Below are 9,739 nucleotides of genomic sequence, written 5' to 3' on the forward strand. Positions count from 1 at the left end.
GATCAGCCAAGGGAGACTGATTGGGGAAGATCAGCCAAGGAGAGAGAGGGAGGGAGGGAGGGGAGGAGAGAGAGCGGGAGAGAGAGAGGGGAGGGAGGGAGAGGAGAGAGAGAGAGAGAGAGAGGGAGGGAGGAGAAGAGTGAGGGAGGGAGGGAGGAGGGAAAAAGGAGAGAGAGAATAGTTTCTTTATTGTCATTGTAACATGAACCATGGAGGAGGAGGAGGGAGAGGAGGGAGAGGAGGGTGAGGAGGAGAGGAGGGAGAGGGAGGGAGGGAGGGGGAAAGAGGGAGGGAGGGAAGGAGGGAGGGAGCGAGGTAGGCGGAGAGAGTAGGGGAGAGGGAGGGAGTGAGTGAGGGAGGGAGGGGAGGGAGGGAGGGAGGGAGAAAGAGAGGGAGAGAGAGAGGGGGAGGGAGGGAAGGATGGAGGGAGGGAGGGAGGGGGGGCCTTCGTTCTTCAAGGGGCAGATGCCCCGGGCGGTCCGCGCTCCCTCCGCTGCCCCTCCATGCACCGTTTGAAGTCCTGCACGAGAGATTGGCATTGCCGCCAGTCCTGATGCTGGGCCATGCAGTCCTGCAGCGCATGGTGCAAGTGGCCGCAGCCCGTCTTGGCGATCATCCGGTCCACCGGGTCCTCCTCCTCCTCCTCCTTCCCCTCCTCTTGGCGTTGGCGGCGACCGGTCCTCGTGCCGTGACCACCGTGCACCGACATTACCTGCGACCCAGAGACAAGGTTAACTCCCGGCATGGCGGGACTGAGGTGTCTGTACGGAATTTGTACGTTCTCCCCGTGACCTGCGTGGGTTTTTCTCCGAGATCTTCGCTTTCCTCCCACACTCCAAAGACATTACAGGTTTGTAGGTTAATTGGCTCGGTATAAATGTAAATATTGACCCTAGTGTGTGTGGGATAGTGTTAGTGTGCGGGGATCGTTGGCCAGCGCAGGCCAGGTGGGCCGAAGGGCCTGTTTCCACGCTATATCTCCAAACTAAACTAAACTAAACATGCAGGGGTATCCGACATTCAGGGAAGGGTAGACAGAAAGGAAGAGGAGATGGGGTGGCATTGCTGGTTAAAGAGGAGATTAATGCAATCGCAAGGAGAGACATTAGCTTGGATGCTGTAGAATCGGTATGGGCAGAACTGGGAAATAACCAAGGGCAGAAATCACTTGGAGTTGTGTACAGTCCACCAAACAGCAGCAGGGAGGTTGGGGATAGCATCAAACCGGAAATTAGGGATGCATGAAGCAATGGTACAGCGGTTATTATGGGTGAATTAAATCTATATATAGATTGGGCCAACCAAATTGTTAACAGGTTCAAGAAGGAATTGCAGATACTGGGACAAAAATGCTGGAGAAACTCAGCGAGTTAGGCAGCATCTATGGAGCGAAGGAATTAGGCAACGTTTCGGGCCCAAGACCCTTCTTCAGACTGAGTTGGTAACAGCGCGGAGGATTTCTTGGAAAGTATACGGGGTGGATTTTTTAACCAATATGTAGAGGAACCGAGCAGAGGGCAGGCCATCCTAGACTGGGTATTGTGTAATGAGGACGGATTAGTTAGCGCATCTTGTTGTGCAAGGGCCCCTTGGGCAACCGTGACACAAACAATCTCCCAGATATACCAGGGGACCGAGGATCTAGTGGGAGGGAGGAACTGAAGGGAATCCACATTAGTCGGCAAATGGTGTTAGGTGAACTGTTGGGACCGAATCCCCAGAACCTGATGGTCCGCATCCCAGAGTACTCAAGGAAGTGGTCCCAGAAATCTGACCTACATCTGACCTTAACGAGATTGTTAAGGGCTTTGGACATGCTAGAGGCAGGAAACATGTTCCCGATGTTGGGGGAGTCCAGAACCAGGGGCCACAGTTTAAGAATAAGGGGTAAGCCATTTAGAACGGAGACGAGGAAACACTTTTTCTCACAGAGTCTGGTGAGTCTGTGGAATTCTCTGCCTCAGAGGGCGGTGGAGGCCGGTTCTCTGGATGCTTTCAAGAGAGAGCTAGATAGGGCTCTTAAAAATAGCGGAGTCAGGGGATGTAGGGAGAAGGCAGGAACGGGGTACTGATTTGGGATGATCAGCCATGATCACATTGAATGGCGGTGCTGACTCGAAGGGCCGAAGGGCCTACTCCTGCACCTATTGTCTATTGTCTCTTGTCTATCCCAGTTCCCTGCGTGTTCTGTGTCTCTTTAGTTTAGTTTAGTGATGCAGCGCGGAAACAGGCCCTTCAGCCCGCCAAGTCCATGATCCTGTGCTGCAAGGCCCCCTTGGGCCACAGTGGCCATAATATGGTGGAACTCTGCATTAGGATGGAGAGTGACAAGGTTAATTCAGAGACTAGGGTCCTGAACTTGAACAAAGGAGACTTTGATGGCATGAGACGGGAATTGGCTCGGATAGACCGGCAAAATTATACTTAAAGGGTTGACGGTGGAGATGCAATGGCGAAGATTTAAAAACCATTTTAATCTTGATGAACTCCAGAAATCTCTCAGTTCATCCCTGTCAGGCGAAAAATAAAACTGGGATGGCAACGGCTCAACCGTGGCTGACGAGGGAAGTCAAGGCTAGTGTTAAATCCAAGGAAGAGGCAGATAAATTGGCCCTAAGAAGCAAACTGTGAGTAATTTAGAACTCAACAGAGGAGGACAAAGGGGTTAATTAAGAGGGGGGAAAAAAGAGCATGTTCCCGATGTTGGGGGAGTCGTGAACCAGGGGCAGCACACACAGTCTTAAACTGCGAGAGAGCTAGATAGGGCAGACCTGGCGGTCCTTGTGCATCAGTCTATGAAAGTAAGCATGCAGGTACAACAGTCAGTGAAGAAAGCCAATGGCATGTTGGCCTTCATAACAAGAGGAGTTGAGTTTAAGAGCAAGGAGATCCTTCTGCAGTTGTACAGAGCCCTAGTGAGACCGCACCTGGAGTATTGTGTGCAGTTTTGATCTCCTAATTTGAGGGAGGACATTCTTGTTATTGTGGGAGTGCAGTGTAGGTTTACAAGGTTAATTCCCGGGATGGCGGGACTGTCATATGATGAAAGAATGGGTCAACTGAGCATGTATACTCTGGAGTTTAGAAGGATGAGTGGGGATCTTAGAAAAATATAAAATTGTTAAGGGATTGGACAGGCTAGATGCAGGAAATATGTTCCCGATGTTGGGGGAGTCCAGAACCAGGCACCACAGTTTAAGAATAAGGGGTAGGCCATTTATGACTGAGATGAGGAAAAACTTTTTCACCCAGAGAGTTGTGAATCTGTGGAAATCTCTGCCACAGAAGGCAACGGAGGCCGATTCACTGGATGTTTTCAAGAGAGCTAGATTTGGCTCTTGGGGCTAATGGAATCAAGGGGTAGGGGGAGAAAGCAGGAACGGGGTACTGATTTTTGATGATCAGCCATGATCACATTGAATGGCGGTGCTGGCTCGAAGGGCTGAATGGCCTACTCCTGCACCTACTTTCTATGTTTCTATGTTGTAGAGCAGAGGGATCTAGGAGTACAGGTGCATGGTTCCTTGAAGGTTGAGTCGCAGGTAGATAAGGTGGTCAAAAGTACTTTTGGCACTTTGGCCTTCATCAGTCAGAGTATTGTATAGAAGTTGGGAGGTCATGTTGCAGTTGTATAAGACGTTGGTGAGGCCGCATTTAGAATATTGTGTTGAGTTCTGGGCACCAGGTTATAGGAAAGATGTTGTCAAGCTGGAAAGGGTTCAGAAAAGATTTTCGAGGATGTTGCCAGGACTAGAGGGTGTGAGCTACAGGGAGAGGTTGAACAGGCTGGGTCTCTATTCCATGGAGCGCAGGAGGATGAGGGGTGATCTTATAGAGATGTATAAAATCATGAGAGGAATAGATCGGGTAGACGCACAGAGTCTCTTGCCCAGAGTAGGGGAATCGAGGACCAGAGGACACAGGTTCAAGGTGAAGGGGAAAAGATTTAATAGGAATCCGAGGGATGGGATGAGTAGGGATTGGGAAGATCCAGACCTGGAGCCAACAGCATGTTGGAGGGTCCAGGGATTAGATGGAGGGGGTATAGGGTGAAGGGTTTGGAGACCAGGGGGTTCCAGGGTGAAGCGGTTGTAAGTTCAGAGGAGGGGAGACCAGGGCATTGGAGGTCTAAGGGTTTGGATGGTTGAGGATACGGGCAAGACTGCGGACACTACACTGACCTCCTCTGGTTTGGGGGGGGGGGGGGGGGGGGAGGGGGGGGGGGGGTGGGTGAAGGGATTGGAGGTCCTGGACAGCGAGAGAGAGAGGCAGAGAGAGAGAAACTTGCAGCTGCAGAGTTATTGCAGCTGTACTGCTTGCCAAAGATCCTATATCGGAGCAAGATAGACCACTCCTGCTAAATGCAAAGGGCTGACGTGTAGCAGGCAACGGAGCGGAACGTGGGCCTTTTTTTTCATCCATTTCAGTAACCCAACCCGCAGTGTAATCAACGTTGCGGGGGAACAGTTTGTGTTAATAAATTAAAATTCTGAAAATGAGGAGAAGATTTTTCCCAAATAACGTTTATTTTTACGAGGATGTTTCTGCAACCGGCTTCCGTCTCCGCACTAGTTATCGTTCCTCCGCTACGGGATCTTTGGTGCGGAGACGGAAGCCGGTTACGGAAATGGGGCCGAAAATTACCCATGAATCTGCCCGTGACCGTACTATGTCTTTTTCGTCGAGTGGACTATCTTGCTCGCTATAGGGTGATTTCACGAAAGGTCACTGGAACGTAGATCCGCACACACGTGACCGAAAATCTGAAGTGGAGTACATGCTATACATCCGGTACATGTTAGTGAATGGGAAAACACGCACTTTCACACCCGTTAAAAACATCGAAAACGGCCAGTTTTTGAGCTGCAATTTACTGTGCCAGTCGGGGTGACCGTGAGGCACGGCTACCTAAATTTACAGTCCAAAAAAAAGATAGAAACTAAGGTAAATTCAAGAGGGAGCTGAAGGTGCAAATCCAGCGGAAATGACCAGCGGACATTTGCCGTGGAGATTTAAAGATCCAAAATAACATGCAAAATGAAAACGCTTCTGAAATAAATTCAAAACGCATTGATAGTATACGATTATTTAAATGGTAAATGTAGCCTCAGAAGCGTTTTCATTTTGCATGTTAAAACCCACCTGAGAACCATGGGCGATTTTGCAATTTTACTGAGGAATTTTTCACTTTTAAAACTTTTCATATAACAAATGGATAAAGATTAAAAAAAAGTCAATAATGCCTTACTTTTGATGAAATGCAGCGAGCAAACACGATAATTCCCGATATTTTGGATGTTTAAATCTCCACGGCAAATGTCCGCTGGTCACTTCCGCTGGATTTGCACCTTCAGCTCCCTCTTGAATTTACCTTAGTTTCTATCTTTTTTTTGGACTGTAAATTTAGGTAGCTGTGCCTCCCGGTCACCCCGACTGGCACAGTAAATTGCAGCTCAAAAACTGGTCGTTTTCGATGTTTTTAACGGGTGTGAAAGTGCGTGTTTTCCCATTCACTAACATGTACCGGATGTATAGCATGTACTCCACTTCAGATTTTCGGTCACGTGGGTGCGGATCTACGCTCCAGTGACCTTTCGTGAAATCACCCTATAGGATCTTTGGTAGCGGGGCCACTAAACTTACAGTTGCAAGAACGTGTAGCAATCAATAAAGGGCTATAGGTGGATTGCGAGTGTATATATATGTACAGGGACATATCTATCCATGCACTGTACATTTGTATTTATATTTATGCATTTCAATATGTATGTCATGTTTTATACTTTGGCAATATAACCATGTATTTTATCATGCCAATAAAGTTTTTTTTAATTGAAAAAGAATTAAGAGGGAGAGGGAGGGAGAGAGAAGGGAGAGAGAGAGAGAGAGAGAGAGAGAGAGAGCAGGGAGAGAGCAGAGAGAGAGAGAAGGGGGAGAGAGAGGGGGGACAGAGGGGGGGAGAGAGAGGAGGGGAGAGGGGGAGAGAGGAGAGAGGTAGAGAAAGAGAGATAGTGGGAGAGAGAGGGAAAGAAAGAGCAAGAGAGAGTGAGAGACTGGGGAGAGAGGGGGAGAGAGACAGAAAGAGAAAGAGAGCGAGAGAGGAGAGGGAGAGAGAGAGGGAGGAGAGAGAGAGAGAGAGAGAGAGAGAGAGAGAGGGAGGGAGGGAAGAGAGAGAGAGAGGGAGTGAGAGAGAGAGGTAGAGGGGGGAGAGAGAGAGAAATAAAGAGAAAGTGAAAGAGAGAGAGAGAGGGGAGAGACAGAGAGTGAGAGAAAAAGAGGAAGAGACCAGGGAGTTGAGGTTGGGAGATCTGGAGTTCGGGGAGCTGGGAGTGTGCAGGGTTTGGGGGTGTGCAGGGTGTGTGGGTGTGCAGGGTTTGGGTGTGTGCAGGGTGTGTGGGGGGGGGTGCTGGGTGCGTGGGTGTGCAGGGTGTGTGGGTGTGCAGGGTGTGGTTGAGTGCAGGGTGTGTGCAGGGAGGGGTGTGCGGGGTTTGTGGGTGTGCAGGGTGTGTTGGTGTGTAGGGTGTGAGTGTGTGCAGGGTTTGGGGGTGTGCAGGGTTTGGGGGTGTGCAGGGTGTGTGGGGGTGTGCAGGGTTTGGGGGTGTGCAGGGTTTGGGGGTGTGCAGGGTTTGGGGTGTGCAGGTGTGTGTGGGGGTGTGCAGGGTTTGGGTGTGTGCAGGGTGTGTGGAGGGTGTGCAGGGTGTGTGGGGTGTGCAGGGTGTGGTGGGTGTGCAGGGTTTGGGTGTGTGCAGGGTGTGTGGAGGGGTGTGCAGGGTTTGGGAGTGTGCAGGGTGTGTGGGTGTGCAGGGTTTGGTGTGCAGGGTTTGGGAGTGTGCAGGGTGTGTGTGGAGGGGTGTTGCGGGCTCCGGCCACCACACTGACCTGCTGCAGGGGTGGATGTCCAGCCAGCTCTGGCCAAAGATCCTTTAGCTCGTTATGGGATCTCTGCCTCTTGTCTGTCTTCCCGTTGTAGCTTCACCCGGGCCCGGAAACATGGACAAGGCGGTTCAACAAAGATTATAGAGCGGTGCAAGGCAAGGAAGGATCCGGGGCGGAGCAGCGCAGCGCAGCGCAGCGCAGCGAGCCGACACACACACACACACACAGCAGACAGGGAGAGACAGAGGGAGACAGAGAGACAGGGAGAGGCAGAGACAGAGACAGAGAGAGACACAGAGAGGCAGAGGGAGAGAGCTTCATTCTCTCCGCATATGACAGTCCCGCCATCCCGGGAATGAACCATGTAAACCTACGCTGCACTCCCTCAATAACAAGAACGTCCTTCCTCAAATTAGGGGACCAAAACTGCACACAATACTCCAGATGTGGTCTCACAAGGGCTCTGTTCAACTGCAGAAGGTTATGGGTCCAGAGTGCATGGCCTTTGTGGGCTGAAGGGCCTCTTCCTGTGATGCATGTTGTGTGCAATAGGAACATTAGAAATGGACACAAATATCAAGTGAAGGAGGATTGGATATAATAAGATGCAATTAAAAGTAGACGCATCATGCTGGAGTAACTCAGCGGGACGGGCAGCATCTCTGGAGAGAAGGAATGGGTGACGTTTCGGGTCGAGACCCTTCTTCAGACTGTGCAATTAAAAATAATTGGCAATTAACATCTACGACAATCCCGTGAGAATTTAGAGGACGCAGGAGAAAACTGCAGAAAGAAATTATGAAAGCAAAAAAATGGTGTGGAATATTGTTATAGACACAAGGAACTGCAGATGCTGGTTTACAAAAAAAAAAAGACCCAAAGTGCTGGAGTAACTCAGCGGGTCAGGCAGCGTCTGTGGAGAAACATGGATAGGTGACGTTTCACAGAGTGCTGGAGTAACTCAGCGGGTCAGGCAGCATCTGTGGAGAACATGGATAGGTGACGTTTCACAGAGTGCTGGAGTAACTCAGCGGGTCAGGCAGCATCTGTGGAGAACATGGATAGGTGACGTTTCACAGAGTGCTGGAGTAACTCAGCGGGTCAGGCAGCATCTGTGGAGAACATGGATAGGTGACGTTTCACAGAGTGCTGGAGTAACTCAGCGGGTCAGGCAGCATCTGTGGAGAACATGGATAGGTGACGTTTCAGGCAAAATGGGGCATTCTCACATTGGGCTAGCATGGACTCGATGGGCCAAATAGTATTCTTGTTGCTGTAAAGTCATGTTGCACCTCTAAACTGTGGTTCAACTGCATTTGGAGTATTAGACAATAGGTGCAGGAGTAGGTCATTCAGCCCTTCGAGCCAGCACCGCCATTCAATGTGATCATGGCTGATCATCCCCAATCAGTATTGTGTACACTTCCGGTGGCTCCCATTACAGTAAGATAGTGGAGGCTAGTTAGGGGGTACAAGCTACAATGAGAGGTTGAAGAAACTTAGATTGCATTCCTTGGAACATTAGAAGCTGAGAGAAGACCTGATAGAAGCATATAAAGTTATGAGAGGCTTATATACATAGGGTAGACAGCCAGAACCTTTTTGCCCCCAGGGTGGAGATGTCAAAGACTAGAGGGCACAGCTTTAAGGTGAGAGGGGCAAAGTTTAAAGGAGATGTGCGGGGCAGGTTTGTTTTACCCCTGGCAGCGCCTAGAACTCGCTGCCAGGGATGGTGCTGGAGGCAGATACGATAGTGGTGTTAGGATAGGATGAGAGGGAATCTTATTGAAAATGATGAAGCCGAGTTTTAGTTAAAAATATAAGAAGATATTAAATTGGTTTCTGGGCTAGCTTACAGCTTATATTTAGTGTCAAATTAGGCTTGCCTTAGGTTGCGGTGTGTGTGAGATAATAAATCCTATAACATTGTCTCCCAAGTGAGGAAGTGACAGAGGAAGAGAGACATAGCTAGTCACATCTTTGTAAACAAATGACCTATGTTTATGAGGGACCAAATGACAGAGGAAGCAGCGAAAAGAGCTAGGGTGGTCTATTTGGAGATAAAATGACCTAAAGCAAATGGCCAATGTTTTTAGTATATCTTGTACCATGTAAACAAAAGGTTTGATGTGATGCATTCTGTGGAAACCTTTTCCTGTACCTCTGACCATGACTAATGTCTGTGGAATGTGCTAAGGGGACAAAAAAACCCTATTTAAGGCAATGTAATTCTGTTGTTCAGAGAAGGTGGCTGAGCACAGTCAAGTGTCTGTGTTGGCACTTGACTGGAATTCTCGCTCCCTTCCATCGGCCGATGTTAAGTAAAGTTTTGAACTGGTCTACCAAACAGTTTGTGTGGTGTCTGTTTATTAAGAAGCGAACCTGGTTTAGTATTTATAAAAGTAACTTTTTCAAAACATATAAGATTATTAAGGGTTTGGACACGCTAGAGGCAGGAAACATGTTCCCGATGTTGGGGGAGTCCAGAACGCTCCGGGTATTGATGTTGGTGCGCCCGGCGGGCGATGGCAAATCCCGCGGCCGTTAAAGCCGCGCCGGGTGATGTAAGGCCCCGCTCCGGGTCATTTTCAACCCCGCAACTCGGACGGGAGAAGTTGCCTTTGCGGGAGCTCCGAAAAGCGGTCTCCCACCAGGGACCCGCGAGCTCCCGATGTCACCGTCCACCAGGCCTGCGGTTGAAGTCTCCGAGCTCCGGAGGCGGGTCGCGGTCGCGCGCCACCACAGCTCCCCACGCTCCGAAGCCGGCCAGCCCCACGATGGCGTGTCCGCAGGCTCCGCGACTGGAGCCCCGGGTCGTTCTGGTTGGAGGCCGCTCCACGGTGCTAGGCCGCAAGAACAACAG

At 50.1% G+C, this 9,739-nt stretch overlaps 1 protein-coding gene across 1 annotated transcript; it reads right to left on the bottom strand.

The window, feature by feature from the left end:
• Positions 1–414: 414 nt before the first annotated feature.
• Positions 415–9,284, bottom strand: LOC129715976 (cytochrome c oxidase assembly factor 4 homolog, mitochondrial). The gene is made up of 2 exons (XM_055665862.1): positions 6,880–9,284; positions 415–712 (listed from the first exon to the last, which is right to left on the bottom strand). Exon 2 carries the CDS (start codon positions 707–709, stop codon positions 455–457), a length of 255 nt encoding a protein of 84 aa, XP_055521837.1. The 5' UTR covers positions 710–712; positions 6,880–9,284; the 3' UTR covers positions 415–454.
• Positions 9,285–9,739: the final 455 nt, after the last annotated feature.

Source organism: Leucoraja erinacea, unplaced genomic scaffold (assembly GCF_028641065.1).
Source record: "Leucoraja erinacea ecotype New England unplaced genomic scaffold, Leri_hhj_1 Leri_156S, whole genome shotgun sequence".
Lineage (NCBI taxonomy): Eukaryota > Metazoa > Chordata > Chondrichthyes > Rajiformes > Rajidae > Leucoraja > Leucoraja erinaceus.

Bases quoted from the DNA above. Each gene is read 5' to 3' on its own strand.
- LOC129715976 (XM_055665862.1), bottom strand. From the start codon at position 709: ATGTCGGTGCACGGTGGTCACGGCACGAGGACCGGTCGCCGCCAACGC.